Source organism: Salvia splendens, chromosome 5, assembly GCF_004379255.2.
Source record: "Salvia splendens isolate huo1 chromosome 5, SspV2, whole genome shotgun sequence".
NCBI classification, from domain to species: domain Eukaryota; kingdom Viridiplantae; phylum Streptophyta; class Magnoliopsida; order Lamiales; family Lamiaceae; genus Salvia; species Salvia splendens.
The window spans coordinates 1077762-1094223 of NC_056036.1; the positions used below are offsets into that span (position 1 = coordinate 1077762).

At 38.8% G+C, this 16462-nt stretch overlaps 4 protein-coding genes across 7 annotated transcripts; 3 read left to right on the top strand and 1 right to left on the bottom strand.

Annotated features, from left to right (window-relative positions):
* Positions 1 to 76: 76 nt before the first annotated feature.
* Positions 77 to 3965, top strand: LOC121803592 (putative late blight resistance protein homolog R1B-16). Its single transcript, XM_042203217.1, has 2 exons — positions 77 to 2685; positions 3598 to 3965. Exons 1-2 carry the CDS (start codon positions 128 to 130, stop codon positions 3611 to 3613), a joined length of 2574 nt encoding a protein of 857 aa, XP_042059151.1. The 5' UTR covers positions 77 to 127; the 3' UTR covers positions 3614 to 3965.
* Positions 3865 to 6325, top strand: LOC121802565 (putative late blight resistance protein homolog R1B-16). Its single transcript, XM_042202251.1, has 3 exons — positions 3865 to 4491; positions 4599 to 5369; positions 6224 to 6325. The coding sequence occupies exons 1-3, from the start codon at positions 3865 to 3867 to the stop codon at positions 6323 to 6325; spliced, it is 1500 nt and encodes a 499-aa protein (XP_042058185.1).
* A 1105-nt stretch (positions 6326 to 7430) lies between these two features.
* LOC121803589 (putative late blight resistance protein homolog R1B-16) lies at positions 7431 to 11306 on the top strand. Of its 4 annotated transcripts, none has more exons than XR_006051080.1 (3): positions 7431 to 7569; positions 7664 to 10953; positions 11064 to 11306. XR_006051080.1 is itself a non-coding variant. In XM_042203209.1 (3 exons), exon 2 carries the CDS (start codon positions 8315 to 8317, stop codon positions 10880 to 10882), a length of 2568 nt encoding a protein of 855 aa, XP_042059143.1. In that variant the 5' UTR covers positions 7431 to 7569; positions 7664 to 8314; the 3' UTR covers positions 10883 to 10900; positions 11064 to 11306. The 4 variants fall into 4 exon arrangements, 3 of the variants coding, with proteins under 3 accessions (XP_042059143.1, XP_042059147.1, XP_042059146.1); XM_042203209.1 differs by having other exon boundaries at positions 7664 to 10900; XM_042203213.1 differs by having other exon boundaries at positions 7664 to 7746; positions 8262 to 11306.
* Positions 11307 to 11508: 202 nt separating this feature from the next.
* LOC121805416 (probable serine/threonine-protein kinase PBL23) lies at positions 11509 to 15908 on the bottom strand. Its single transcript, XM_042205259.1, has 10 exons — positions 15688 to 15908; positions 14762 to 14901; positions 14309 to 14406; positions 13487 to 13845; positions 12956 to 13396; positions 12721 to 12881; positions 12497 to 12570; positions 12255 to 12402; positions 11922 to 12071; positions 11509 to 11769 (listed from the first exon to the last, which is right to left on the bottom strand). Exons 2-10 carry the CDS (start codon positions 14819 to 14821, stop codon positions 11692 to 11694), a joined length of 1569 nt encoding a protein of 522 aa, XP_042061193.1. The 5' UTR covers positions 14822 to 14901; positions 15688 to 15908; the 3' UTR covers positions 11509 to 11691.
* Between the last annotated feature and the right edge of the window lie 554 nt (positions 15909 to 16462).

A 16462-nucleotide genomic window follows, 5' to 3' on the forward strand; every position in this document is an offset into this window, starting at 1 on the left:
TATAGCCAACCACACTATATTATCAAATAACAGTTTTATATTATTTGCTCAAGTCAATAATGAGCAGTTGAGTTAAGTTGTTATAGACTTTATCATCTTTTTTCAAGCTTGAAGAGATCTGAAAAAAATGGCTTATAATCTTCAACCACTCATCACCATTCTTGAAGGAATCCTTGATCCTCACCAACCACGATGGATTGTTGATGAAAACAACCCACAACTCCAATCCCTCTTCGATAAAGCTACTTGTCTTCAAAAGCTCCTTGATAGTAAGTCTTCATTCACCAAACTAGACACCCAAATCAGAGAAGTAGTACATGAAGCTGAAGACATCATTGAATCCCACATGGTTCATCATATGCTCTCTGGATCGGATTGTGTGAGGTTCACTCTTTCCACACCCGATCTGCAGCAAGTAACACGACATCTTGATTCTCTGATGGAGCAAGCAGAGAAGCTGTTGGAGAAGGGGGATGAGAAGATGCTGCGAGAGCTTGATTCTGCTATGGAACAACTGAAGCTCGTGGATAAGAAGATGCCGTCTAGCAGTTCATACAGTTCCAAGAGTGCTGTGCTGGTGGGAATTGATGAAGATCTGATGCAACTCAAAGATCGGCTGATCGGTCAGCAGCAGAAGAAGCTGGAGATTGTCCCCATCGTTGGTATGGGTGGAATAGGTAAAACCACTCTCGCTCAAAAGCTTTATGAAGATCCTTTGATTGTTGATCACTTTGCATATCGTGCTTGGGCCACTATCTCACAAGATTACAATATGCAACAAATTCTCAAAAGCCTTCTTCGTTGCATAACTGGAAAAGAATGTGATAATCATACTGATGAGTTAAAAGATATGTTGTATAAGAGCTTGTTCAGTAGAAAATACTTGATTGTGTTAGATGATCTATGGAGTACGAGATTCTGGGATGAGATAAAGATGTACTTCCCAAGCAACAACAATGGAAGTCGCATTGTGATTACCACTAGGGAATCCGATGTGGCGAACCATGCTGACTCTTCGAGATTGCAGCATCAAGTGCAACTGCTTAGCGAGTCTGAAAGTTGGAATCTACTTCACCAACTAGTGTTTGGAGAAGAGGAGTGCCCTCTTGTTTTACAAGAGATTGGTCGAAAGATCGCCAAGGATTGCGGTGGGCTTCCTCTAGCCATCAGTGTGATTGGAGGGTTACTATCTAAGATGGAAAGATCAGAAGATGTTTGGAGGAAAATTGGGGACAATGTTATAGCAGCAATTTCTGGATCAGACGAGCGATGCTATAGTATATTGTCTTTAAGTTATAACCACTTGCCAAATCACTTGAAGCCATGTTTCTTATACATGGGAGCTTTCCCTGAAGACTACGAGATTATTGGATCAAGACTCGTACAATTGTGGGTTGCAGAAGGATTTGTAAAATCGAACGGGGAAAGATGTTTGGAGGAAGAGGCTGAGGATTGGCTAAAGTCTCTAGTTGAGAGAAATCTATTTATGGTTAGAGAATACAAAAAGAATGGAAAACCAAAGAGATACAACATGCATGATATGTTGAGGGATCTATGCATTCGGAAATGTGATGAAGACAAGTGTATGAATGGTCCCAACAAGTTCACATTCTCTAATCTGCGCCGCATGATTTTTCACACATCGGTCGAAATGGAAGATGTTAATGATTCAGCAGACTCAATGACACTAACTCGATCAGTTATATGCATTGGTTTTCATAGGGCTGGGTTTCCGTCTGGTGCATTGTTTGCGGCAAGATTGCTTAGGGTGTTGGACTTAAGGGATAGGCCTTTCTCTACTTTCCCAGCCGAAATATTTGAATTTGTTAACCTACGCTTATTACGTGTCCGTGGCTATTTCAGCATGCCGAGAGGAATATCAAGATTGTGGAATTTGCAAACCTTGATTGCTCCTCATTGCAAGTTTGATGAGCCAGCTGAGCTATGGAAGCTCTCTGAGTTAAGACATCTCAAAGTGGATGAAATTGAGTTGTTAAAAGATGAGGCAATGAACTATAGTGTACTGAAGAAGCTGCAAAGTATTGTTTCAGTGAAAGTACCTAAAGATGAGGCAACAAGTTTGGATGGTTTCCTCAAAAGCGTTCCAAATATCAAAAAGTTGTTAATTGATGATAGTCTTCGAACTACATCCACGGCAATTGATCTTAGCCATCTTCACAAGCTCGAAATATTAAAATTCTGGTTTATGAGAACTATATCCTCTCCAAACGGTTTTGGTCATTGTTTAACAGTTATATTTCCTTGTAATATTAGAAAAGTAGTTCTGATGGCCTGTGAAATGATTTTGGGAGCGTGGAGGACTCTGTGTGCACTACATAAGCTGGAAGTTCTCATAATATATAACTGCAGTTTTAATGAGACAGGGTATGATGAAGAGTGGGAGTTAGCAGATAGAGATGTGTTCCCTTCACTGCAGTTTCTACATCTTGAACTTTTGAGGATTGTGCGTTGGAAAGCCGATGAGACCAATTTCCCTAGACTCCGCCACCTCCGTGTATATCACTGCTCTAAACTAGAGGAAATCCCAAGCGGCATTGGAGAAATCCCAACACTCCAATTAATCGAGTTAGAAGTATGCAGCGAATCAGCAGTGGCCTCAGCAGAAAGGATTGTGGAGGAGCAATCTGAAAATGGAAACAACGACCTCAAACTTCGCATCGAAAGGTACTTCACCATTTCTTTAACTTGAAGAAGATTTTGAATGCTTAGTTGTATCACTTGTATGCAGCACTTTGATTTTGCTCGCGCTTTCATGCATACAATTTTCAATCGGAGATTAATTTCATATAAAATGTATACAGAAGCTTTAAATGAGGATTTTAATAGTAGTTCATTAAGTAGTACATTGTAGTTTCATAGTGTATTTCACTGAATTTGTCTTACAAAGATCAACTGGATACTACTATTGTATCTGATCATTTTTTAATTATTAATTTATAGTTTCATGGGAACCTTAAATATATACACACTAAGATTTCCAAAAAGTATTAGCATCTTATTATTTAATACGTGAACACTTAATTAACTCTAATAAGCATATTAATTAAATGCTCTACTTTTTATTTAAAATAGAAATAATTGTAAGTAGTTTGGGGTGAACTGAAACATAAAAGTGTGAGTAGCATTAAACAAAGTGAGCAGTTTGTGATCGTATAATGGTTTAATCGATTGTTTTTGCCCTATAAATTAGTTTCCCATCAATATGTTGATAACAGTGCCCGGATAATGCTCATAATTTGTGGTGTTAATGCTAATGCTAATGTCAATTATCTGGCAATGCCCTGTTGATGCTATTTCTAATGTTAATACTAATGCTCTATTAGGGTTAATGCCAATACTAATGCTAATGTTGTGTGATGTTAATGCCCTGCTAATGCTAATGATAATGTTAATACTGATATTAATGCTGAGAATAACAATCTTTGCTCTTAATGCCATGTTAATGCTTATTCTAATGTTAATGTTAATACTAACGCTAGTGTTGGTGTTAATAACATGTGACGTTAATGTCGATGTTAATAATCTATGATTTTATTAATAGTTCTACAAATAATCTTGTGATATTGGATCATGCAGTAGTGATGATGATTGATGATGATGATGAATGAAATGGCCCCAACAGTGAGCAAACATATCCATGACAAACATACAACTACATTTGCCACTGTACAACAACCCTTGGCATCATCTGTCCAAAAAGAAATAATGTAGCAGCTGGTTATTGAAGACATATGAGACGTATGTATAAGGGTGAGAAGATTGTCAGGGAGAAAATGATAGAAAACTATCTAAATGAATGTAAACTATAGCTTTAAATAGACATATTGTGTTTACTTGACCGGGATGTGGACAAAGCTGGAGATCATCCCCGTCGTTGGTATGGGTGGAGTAGGTAAAACCACTCTTGCCCGAAAGCTTTATGAAGATCCTTCCATTATTTCTCACTTTGAATATGCTCGTGCTTGGGCCACAATCTCACAAGATTACAATATACCACAAATTCTCTTAAGCCTTCTTAGTTGCATAATCAAAAAAGAAGAATTTGATAAACATAAGGAAAAGGGAACACATGAGTTAAAAGATATGCTGTATAAGAGATTGTATGGTAGAAAGTACTTGATTGTATTAGATGATATATGGAGCACCAAATTCTGGGATGAGATAAGGATGTACTTCCCAGATAACAACAACGGGAGTCGCATTGTGATCACCACTAGGGAATCTGATGTGGCAAACTATGCTAGCTCTTCGAGTCTGCAACATCGTGTTCAGCTGCTTGGTGAGTCTGAAAGTTGGAATCTGCTTCACCAACTTGTGTTTGGAAAAGAGGAGTGCCCTCTTGTATTACAAGAGATTGGTCAAAAGATCGCTAAGGATTGCGATGGGCTTCCTCTATCCATAAGTGTGATTGGAGGGCTACTATCTAAGATAGAAAGATCAGAAGATGTTTGGAGGAAAATTGGGGACAATGTTATAGCAGCAATTTCACTATACCGAGAGGAATATCAAGATTGAGGAATTTACAAACCTTGATTGCTCCTGTTTGCCATCTTGATGTGCCATCTGAGCTATGGCAGCTCTCTGAGTTAAGAAAGGTCAAGGTGTATGGGTTAGAGTTGCTAAAAGACGAGGAAATGAAGTATAGTGTTATGAAGAAGCTGCAAAGGATTTCATTGACTAAGCTGACCGAAGAGGAATCAAGTTGGGATGATTTCTTCAAAAGCATTCCAAATGTCAAAAGGTTGCTAATTGATGATGAACTCCGAAGGAAAGCCCAGACACTTTATCTTAGACATCTTGACAAACTCGAAATATTAATATGCAAATGTTTTTCTGCCGTAGACAGTCCTGACGGTTCTCATTGCCGTTTCTTAGTTAAATTTCCTGGTCATATCAGAAAACTAGTTCTGGATGCGTGTGTACTGACTTCAAGAGTGTCGAGGACTCTGTGTGCACTACATAAGCTGGAAGAGCTCACGATCGAAGCATGTCTTTTTTTAAGCGAGATGAGATCTAAAGAAGAGGTAGAGTGGGAGGTAGAAGATGGGGAGGTCTTCAGTTCACTGCAGTTTCTATCTCTTGGAAGTTTGTTTTTTGTCCGTTGGATAGCCGATGAGACCAACTTCCCTAGACTCCGCCACCTCTATGTAAAAGACAGCTTACAACTAGAGGAAATCCCTAGCAGCATTGGAGATGTCCCAACACTCCAACTAATCGATTTACAAGATTGCACCGAATCCGTAGTGGCATCAGCAGAAAGGATTGTGGAGGAGCAATCTGATTATGGCAACGATATCAAACTCTGTATCTCAGAAACCCCCAATCGGCAGCGACCACACTTCCAAAAGGTAACCAACCATTTGTGCAACTTGAATATTTTGAATGCTCAACAACAACATGTGGGGCTTAAGTGTTGGGGTACAAACCCATCCCACATCGGATGAGTGAGGGAAGTTGGAAGGTGTATATAATTCTTGTCCAACCCTAATTAGTTTGAGGCCTTTTGGGAGTGACTCAAAAACAAAATCCGTGCGGGCTTGACCCAAAGCGGACAATATCAAACTAATGTAGCAGTCGACGATCCTAACAAGTGGTATCAGAGCCCAGGTGGCTATGGGTTATGCCTGGATGAGCCCCGGTTAGGGTCGGGCCCTGAAGGACTCGGGTTAGAGTCGGGCCCAGGATGACCCAGGGGCCAGGGCTGGAACGACCCATGTTCGTGTCGACTGCGTTCCCGATGTGGTCTCGGTTTGATGGGAGGTTTGTTGGGGTACAAACCCATCCCTGGGTTGTGCCTGGATGAGCCCCGGTTAGGGTCGGGCCCTGAAGGACTCGGGTTAGAGTCGGGCCCAGGATGACCCAGGGGCCAGGGCTGGAACGACGCATGTTCGTGTCGACTGCGTTCCCGATGTGGTCTCGGTTTGATGGGAGGTTTGTTGGGGTACAAACCCATCCCACATCGGATGAGTGAGAGAAGTTGGAAGGTGTATATAATTCCTGTCCAACCCTAGGGAAGTTGGAAGGTGTATATAATTCCTGTCCAACCCTCACGAGTGACCCAAAAACAAAATCCGTGCGGGCTTGACCCAAAGCGGACAATATCAAACTAATGTAGCAGTCGACGATCCTAACATTAAGTAGTATTAGCAACTTCATTTATGTTTAATATCCTATTTTTCTTTGTCAAATGTTCAACTGTAAGGAGTCGGATGCCTCGACAGCACAACCAGAGGAGGGTGATGACGACTCAGAGAATGAAGACCTCTCTGCATCAAAGTCAACGGCTCCACCTTGGCGACTATGAAGAGCTCCTGTCAGTTACAAAGACTATGTTGGTAGTTACTTATTTATAGTTACTTTAGTTATTTCATATCATGTAAATAGAGTAAGGAGTCGAGTGTATTAAGCTCTATCTCGGGTTTTCTTTGTGGTTCTTTCCCGAGAGATAGGAGGTCGAACCGCCCTAGGGTCCATATATAAAAAAGGGAACTTGTCGAACACATTTATGATGCATGATAAGTTATTTCCCACCATTTGCTGCTTTCTTTCTTTTCTCTCAAAAAACCCACCAACTGATACGATCTAGTCGTATCAGCCTTCAACTTTCTTCACTAAACTTTATTTACGTCTTTGATCATCTTGTGTTGTGCTTTAACACTACTATTATAAGAGGATTTTCTTGAATATCGACTTTGATGAAATTAATACATCATTATCATCATCATCATCATCATCATCTCCGGAGCTTCTCTGGTATATATGTTCATACAATTCCATGAACCTTATAGTACTTTCGTGCCTTTTATGAATTTCTTGATCTCTTCATCACTTTGCTCTTTGAATTTCAAACTAGATTGCTTTATCCTTATTGAAATCTTTAGTACAGTTTTATAAGAGGCCATTCGATTGCCCATGTTTACTGGAGACTAAATTGTGTATAGAGGAAGATGAGTACATCAACAGAGTATTGCTTCTGTTTTACTACAGGCTCAGTTTTCTACAAGAAAGTGTCTGTTTGTTTCACACATTGATTATTTCATGTTCTTAGTAGTATTTTCTATCTAATGTCTTCATTTGCATTCATTAGAAGCTTCTGTAAACACAGCCATAGCATGAGCATGTTATTTCAAAATATGGAAATAGTTTTATTATGGAGACTATTTTAAATAATACATCAAACCATAGATTATAAAAAATTTCATTGTATTTGATTTGAAACAGCCTATGATTTAACTAAATTAACACTAGTTGATAATTCAGTTTTATCATGTAACAATTTTGATTTTTAATCTAATTGTGGTTTTCTCATGTAGTAATAATATTTGCAAATAAAATAAAACTAAATACAAAAGTGTGTTGCCAACACGACGCTTTTAAAAAAACTGAAACGCGATGTATCTCAACAGTGTCAAAACTTCACACTTCAATTCAATCCCCAAACCTTCCCGCGAAATTCAAACTCGGTTTTTCCGAAAATCGGTGCAGTTTTTGCAAGTGGAGCACGATCTCAACGAAGACAACTATGGGCGAGGCCGACCTTTCATTGAGGTATATGAAGAATTTTTTTCTAATAATCGAATTGTTTTTCATTGAATTTAGGGTTTTAAAGTTTGTGGGTGTTTTGTTGGTTTATTGATTGCAGGAGGATTATGTATGTATGTATGTATGTATACGGGAACTATGATGATTGGGCATCGCACCTACTTTGAGGGAGTGATGACAGAGGTTACGTTTAGATTTAATTCTGTTTTAATTTATAGATTTAATTATGCACAAATTGCAATTCTGAAATTAAGAGGATGGTGAATATTTGCGAATTTAGGGAAACTTATGATTTGAGCAGTTGTTATTACAATTCAGATTCACACCTTTGAGATATGAGCTTTTATAGATGATAATTGATGCCCTTAGTAAAATAATGCAAGTCTGCTCAAGCTCAACAACGGCATAATTGATGAATACAGAAGTTGAAGCTTCTTTCAAGATCATAACTGATGCCCCTAGTGAAACAATGTTTATATCCAACTCCATAACATATTATCGACTATGAGCAAGTTGAGTCGCAGCTGAGTTGTTATCTTGGACATATTCTAGGCAAAGAGTCAAAGACAACAACCTTAATAAAATTATAAGCCAACTACTCAATATATTAGTCAAATAACAATTTTATCTTATTTGCTCAAGGTCAACAATCAGTTCAGTTTTTTAGATTCAATCATCTTGTTTTTGTGTGATTGCAGTTTTGCAACAAGGTTTCCTTCCTTTGTTTTCCAAGCAAGAAGATATCTGAAAAATGGCATACAATCTTCAAACTCTCATCACCATTCTTGAAGGAATCCTTGATCCTGACCAACCACGATGGGTTGTTGATGAAAACAACCCTCAACTCAGATCCCTCCTCGATAAAGCTACTTCTCTTCAGCAGCTCGTTGATAAATCTTCACTCACCAAAATAGACAGCCAAATCAGACAAGTAGCACATCAAGCACACGACATCATTGAATCCCACATGGTTAATCATATGCTTTCCGGATCTAATTGTGTGAGATTCACTTTTTCAACACCAGATCTCCAGCAAGTAACACGAGATCTTGATTCTGTTATTGAGCAAGTGAAGAAGCTCGTGGAGATGGAGGATAAGAAGATGCTGCAAGAACTTGATTCTGCCACGGAACAAGTGAAGCTCGTGGAGGTGGAGGATAAGAAGATGCCGTCTAGCAGTTCATCGAGTGTTGTGGTGGGAATTGATGCAGATCTGATGCAGCTCAAGGATCGGCTGACTGATGTGGAGAAGCTGCAAATTGTCCCCATCGTTGGTATGGGTGGAGTAGGTAAAACCACTCTAGCTCGAAAGCTTTATGAAGATCCATTGATTGTTGGTCACTTTGATTATCGTGCTTGGACCACTATCTCTCAAAATTACAATATTAGACAGATTCTCAAAAGCCTTCTTGGTTACATAACTGGAAAAGAATATGATCAACATAATGATGAGTTAAAAGTTACGTTGCGTAAGAATTTGTTTGGCAGAAGGTACTTGGTTGTATTAGATGATATGTGGAGCACACAATTCTGGGATGAGATAAAGATGTACTTCCCAGACAACAACAAAGGGAGTCGCATTGTGATCACCACTAGGGAATCTGGTGTGGCGAACTATGTAGACTCTTTGAGTTTGCAACATCAGGTGCAGTTGCTTAGTGGGTCTGAAAGTTGGAATCTGCTTCACCAACTTGTGTTTAGAGAAGAGGATTGCCCTCATGTATTGGAAGTCATTGGTCGAAAGATTGCTGGCCATTGCGGTGGGCTTCCTTTAGCCATCAGTGTGATTGGAGGGCTACTATCTAAGATCGAAAGATCAGAAGATGAATGGAAGAAAATTGGGAAGGATGTAAAAGCAGCAATTGCTGAATCGGGTGAGCAATGCTCTAGTATATTGTCTTTAAGTTATAACCACTTGCCGAATCACTTGAAACCATGTTGCTTATACATGGGGGCTTACCCTGAAGACTACGAGATTAAAGGCTCCAGACTCGTACATTTGTGGGTGGCAGAAGGATTTGTAAAATCAAATAAGGAAAGAAGTTTGGAGGAAGAGGCAAAGGATTGGCTAAAGTCTCTAGTAGAGAGAAATCTAATTTCAGTTAGAGGAAAGAACAAGTACGGAAATTCAAAGAGTTACAGCATGCATGATATGATGAGGGATGTATGCATTAGGAAATCTGATGAAGACAAGTTTCTGCATGTGAAGAATGGTCCCGAGCTCACATTCTCTAATCCACGCCGCGTGAGTTTTGACATTTCAAATAGCATGGACAATGTTAATGTTTTAACAGAGTCCATGGCACTTACTCGATCTGTTATAGGCATTGGTGATTCTCAGAGGGATGAGATTCCTCCTGTTGCCTTTTTCTCCTCGAGATTGCTAACGGTGTTGGATTTAATGTACATAAATTTTGAAGAGTTCCCAACTGAAATATTTGAATTTGTCAACCTACGCTTCTTAAGTATCTGGTGCCGTTCGAGGATACCTAGAGGAATATCAAGATTGCAGAATTTGCAAACCTTGATAGGTTATGTCTGGTTTGATGTGTCATCTGAGCTATGGCAGCTCTCCGAGTTAAGAAATCTCAACGTGCGTGAAATTCAGTTGTTAAAAGACAAGGAAATGAACTACTGTGTTCTGAAGAAGCTCCAAATAATTTCAGTTACAACTCTAACTAGAGAGGCAGAAACTTGGGATGGTTTCCTCAAAAGCATTCCAAATATCAAAAAGTTGGGGATTGATGATGGCTACAGCAGAAGATCCACGGCAATCGATCTTAGTCATCTTCTCGAGCTTGAGATATTAAGATGCAATTATATCAGAATCATACCCTTCGCAGATGGTTCGGATGATTGTTCCAAAGTTACGTTTCCCTGTAACATCAGAAAACTAGTACTGTGTGGGTGTGAAATAAATTCGAGAGTGTTGGGGACTCTATGTGAACTACGTAAGCTGGAAGTGCTCAAGATAAGTGCATGCAGTTTTAAAAGGGAGGAGGAGACAAGCGATGAAGAGTGGGAGGTAGCAGAGGGAGATGAGTTCCCCTCACTGCAGTTTCTGTATCTCGAATTTTTGATTCTTGTGAGTTGGATAGCCGATTGGACCAACTTCCCCAGACTCCACCACCTCCGTGTAGATAACTGCATATATCTAGAGGAAATCCCTAGCGGCATTGGAGAAATCCCAACGCTCCAATTAATAGAGTTGGATGGATGCAGCAAATCCGCAGTGGCCTCAGCAGAAACGATTGTGGAGGAGCAGCAATCTGACTATGAAAACTATGATCTCAAACTTTCTATCCTAGACCCGCGCTAGTGAACGCACTTCCAAAAGGTAACCATTTCTGCTACTTGAAGATTTTGAATGCACTGTGGTTTCAACAACAGGTGAGGCTAAGTAGGATTGGCAACTTCATTTATTTTCATTTATATTTAATATCAGAAAGTATTACACTGTATCTTATTTATCTTTTCTTCTTTATCAAATCTTCTTCAAGTGTAAGGAGTTGGATGCAACGCAGCCTTGTGTCCTCATATGGAGCTTGTGCAGGAATGGGCCAACGACCTTCTTCAGTCGACAAGCTCCGTTTTCTGAATCGATGAACATCATTAGTGCAAGTTTTTATATTGTAATATCGTTAAAGATTCAAGAAAATTTCTATAGTTTTTACCTACTTTTGTACTAATCATATACTAGTATTTCATAATTACTGGGTTTTGGGGGTACTTTTTTCCTTGCAGATTAATTTCCATTGTTTTTTTAGTTCGTCCATTTCGATTTCAGATTTTCAGTTATACTTTCCTTCACATTCTAGTTTTTTCAGGAATTCATATTTCAGTGCTTGAAATTCAATAATTATCAACTAGGCCAGAGGCCAACACAATGTCACAAAATATCATAAAACAAAATTGATTTTTGTGTATTCAAACAGAAACAGAACCTTAAGGATCAAAACATCACTCTTGATGAAGAGTACAAGTCTTACACATCACAAGAGAAACGAGACGTATCGCGTAAAAAGCTACAATGCTACTGGTTCAAGACTATTCTAGGATACACACAAACCATATACACAAGGGAAGAGTATGGGGATTACTGGTGTCATTAATACGCCTTGTTTCCAGCTATTTGCTGTAATGAGGTATGAATTGCTCGGTCAAATGGTGGAGATGATCGTTTTCCCCCTCGAGGAGGGATAACGCCTGCAACAACCAGTTAAACAGCGTCATAACTCATCGAACTGACTCAAATGTGTTTCTTCATTAGGTAATTGATTAATTGATTTGCTATAAAACTGTCATTGCAGGCATAGAATGCATAAACTGATTGTGGCATGAGATTAAATACTAAGTACCTCTGCCATTGACGGTCGCATCTCAGGTTCAGTTTGAATGCATGCATATGCAGTTCTAGCCATGTAGTAGAGTTCACATGTGGTACATGGCTCCTCAAGACGGGGATCGGAAAGTTCCTTAAATGAAAGAGCCTCAATAAGAGGTAATGCCTGAAAGGAATTGAATTATATCAACAGCAGACATGATAAGTACTTTGAAAATAGATCTAGCCAGTTTTAACTTCGGAAATTGGATGTGTCGTGTAAGTTTCTGATAACTGATGTTGGCTTATCAGAAAACAAATACAAATATGTTTTGCAATAACAAATAAAAGAGAGTCCAACACGACATACCCACTGCCTGAGAGGCACTTGATGGCCATCTCTATCCAAATCTATCGACCTGCGTCCAGAGATCAGTTGTATCAAGACGATGCCAAATGCATAAACATCTGTCCGTATAGAGACAATGCCGTTCTCAGCATACTCTGGCGCAAGGTATCTGCAAAACACAAGAAACCACAAGTTCAGCTCATCTATAAAATTTTTGAAGGTAACATGACATGAAGCACCAACGGTAGACATAATATACTCACCCAAGGGAGCCAAGAATTCTCGTCTGTACGTCATCCCCATCCATCTTCCACTTTGCAAACCCAAAGTCCCCAAGCTGTTTGCGGAGAAATAAAAATTATAGGGAGAATAAAGTTAGCTGCTAGAACATTAGTAGATGAAAATAATTGAAGCAAAGACTCAAAATCAATTTGACAATCCTCCAAATGAAGGACGACTAAATGGATACAGAAGGTTTAAGGATCACCATAGGAACAAAGTCATGCGTGAGCATTATATTGCCTGGCCGAACATCCCGATGGATGATTGGACTTCCACGGCACTCCGCATGCAGGAAGCGCAGTCCTTTGGCAATTCCAATGGCAATAGTATACCTCTGGTGCCATTCAAGAACACGCTCTGTATTTTCTGTCAAAATTCGATAAACCGGTTGAGGCAGCTGGTGGCAATAGAAGATGTAAAGACTTCATAATTGTAATTACCGAATAAATGCCAGTTGAGTGATTTATTGCAAATGTACTCATAAACTAAGATGTTACGGTTTTCTTTGGAACAATGACCAAGCAGCATCACAATATTCTTATGACGTGCAAAGCTTAGGATGTACACTTCGGAATTAAATTCTGAAGGCCCGACTGTACTCGCTTCCCTTTGCACCTTTGCCGCAATACGCTGGCCATCTTTCAGCCTGCCTAGATATACAGGACCATATCCTCCTTCTCCTAGCAAATTGTCAGATGAAAAATCATCTGTTGCGAGCTGTATATCCACGTAACTATATCTCGTAGATATGAGCTCCGTGCACAAACCACAAGTCACGCACATAGCAGGTCCATTGGGGGATTTCTGTGAAGTGGGCTGTAACTGCTGTGGTATCACCAGCGGAGGAAAGTCGTATTCATTGTTGCCATTATTAGAGCCACCTACAGACATTCCTCATTACAATTAAAAGTATGTAAGACGGGAACATCAATATAATAGTCAATGCATAAAAGATGCACAAGCACTCTGACCTGATTTCTCTAGCTTAGGATTCGAGTTTGTCTCAAAATCATCTCTTGAGGAAGAGCTATGCTTCTTTGACGTGGATGCAATTGAAGGCACCCCATTCTTTGCCATCTCTGAGCTTTCTATCGAATACATAGATCCATGGTAGCTGAAAGGTATGATGGATTGCTCATTGTTTTCATTACCATGAAACAGTAGAACTGGCACATGCTTGGATAGAGAGTAGAAGAGCTCATCTTCAACATATTCGATTTTTTTGTTAGAGGAGTGTGGTCTCAGAACTTCCACTGACGAGTTATCAAGAATCAGAGCAACCTTGCAAGGTATGTGTCTGAGGTAAAACCTCAAATCCCTTCTTAGGTGCCTGTTATTGTAGATATTGGATCAATACAAAGTCGCAACTGAAGAATAACATATAGTGGACTTTTCACATCTCTTCGTATGAACAAAATAAAGGTATCGATATTTCACACGTAAAGGTACACCAAACTTTCTTGATTTAAGGAACTATGCAGTGGGAAAAAGCCAAAAAGGTATATGTCCAGAATATGGATTATGATTGAAGAATATAGAAATGATGTTTCTTGAACTGATAGAAGAAAGATGCTTATCCTCAATTGATCTAATCAACTTCTGTTTCCCAAATTTTATTATTATCCACCTCCAATATATGGTAGATTCTTTATTCAACCCAAGCATAGCGAATTGACAAAGGTTTTGTGGCAAATCGGAAATTAAAGGCTTGTCATTGTGTAGCTTCGAATACATCCAAGCAATGCCATCATCATGATCACTGTAACGTAGAAGTATGAAGGCTCAAACATTACCTATCAAGTATAACCCATGTTGGTTCAGAAATTGCAACTTCTTGCATAACAACCTTCCTCATGGGAGTTCCAGCAGTAACTTTAACTTCTATATCTACCTGCACGATGATAAGAACTATGAAACAATTCCGCTTCCTGAAGAGAAAGTTGCCACTCAAAAAAATACGAATAATCTAAACAGACAAAACATGTTTCCAGATAAGCTTATGCTACAACATAACATGATTAAACTGAATGATCTCTATCCTAGGCGAAAATGAATCTTGATTATGAAGGCGTGATACTATCAAGCACTGCATCATGTTGAAACTATCACTTAGGGGCTCACTAATATGCATCAATGATGATCAAACAGCTTGTTACAAAGTCTTGATTTTATATTAAAGACAGGATTCCCCATCTCCACATAAGAAACAGGACTTCATTCAGAATCAGTAGAAATGAGAAATTTACCCCTTCTGCTTCCCATTCTTCGGCACTCTTCTGGAGCATGTTGACATACAAATCAACCATTTTAGAAACATGTTCTTCCTTCGCACGTGTATGTGTTGTTCCGAAGAAATTATCAGGAACCACCTCCACAGAATAACCCACTGCACAGAAATAGTAACCAATAAACAGAGTTTCAGAAGATAGATATAAAAGCAAAACAATGGGCAACCGACATGATGTATGATCTGATTTCTAAATTTACGCAGGCCCACAGAATGTTACTAACGAGCAACAGAAAAATCTTAGAAATTAAAACAACTAAATTACAACCTTTCCAATCCCATAGTCTTTCGATACACATCAATAGAGAGTGGAATCTATCTATATTTCAATAAATTTGCAGCTGAAATAAGATGAATAAAATTTTACATGATTGCTAATCTAGAACAATCACAATAAGACCCCCAATTTCACTCAAATCCATCTCCATACACAGAAAAAGGAAAATACTGCAACTTCCTCTTACACCGGAACTTTAATCACAATTCACAATGCAAAAACTTACTAGGATGTAAGATCCTATGCAACGCCCCAAAAACCACAATCGTATCCCCTGAATTCACGATACCGGCCTGCATCCGAACATTATGAATCGAATGCCTAAGCTCATGATTGCCGTGATACTTCGTGGCATCACACACAAACAAAATCCGCGTTGAGCGACCATCCCTATTACTATCACTCCTACTCCCCATAACTTATGGAATGAAGAATTTAAAAAAAAACCCAAAATTAAAAACCTTGTTTCCCTATAATGCAAGAGCATGAATCTGAGGGGGAAATATAAGGGGCAAAATCATGAATTGGGCCAAAAACTCGCAGCGCGAGTGAGAGTGAGTGTTTATCCAATCAGATTCCATCCAATCGAATGCAGTAAATTAATTTACCTAGGTTTAGAGGAAGATATTTGGAGCATAATCCGAGTGAATATGCGGCGGATATTCGAACTACAGCGCGAAGGGAAGAGGAGGCCTCCAATGATGAGAGACAAAATAGATCACGTCGAAGAATTTCACCATTTTTGGAGGGTTTCTGAGCTTCCAAAAGCCAAAATTGCGTCTTGGTTTCTCAGAAGTCGGTCGAGCTCACTGTTCCGTACGCTTCTGAATTTACGATCGCATTTTCTTCAAGATAGTAATATTATTTATTTATTTAAATGCAACGGTTTTAACGGACTTTAATTACCAGAGGGGAAAAAGGCTATACGAAAAGAAGAGAAAAGAAGCTGTTTTTTTATTCAAAGGGTACTATAGTTATTTAAATTACAAAATATATTTAAATTGTAAAGTTTAATTTTTCTGTCTTAATGTATAAAGGGAAGTCTTTTGGAGATCCTTGAAACCCTATTGCTTCATTAAAATAAGAAAAGAAAAGAAAAAGTATTTATTTTAATGCAACGATCTTATTTTAAGCATAACATCATTTTGTATAGATGGGACAATTGTGAAAACTTGAACATTCGTAATTTAGAATCACGTTTTAATATAGACTAACCATAATTTGATAATAATTCAATACTGTATTATAAATGAGCGGATTAATAATACAGTGATTTTCTTGTAAATATGTGAATTTTCTATATATTATGGTTTTTCCGAACACTTTTTATAGATCTAAAGACATTCACTTAAGTTTTTTTTCACTGAAATTATTTTTCCTCCA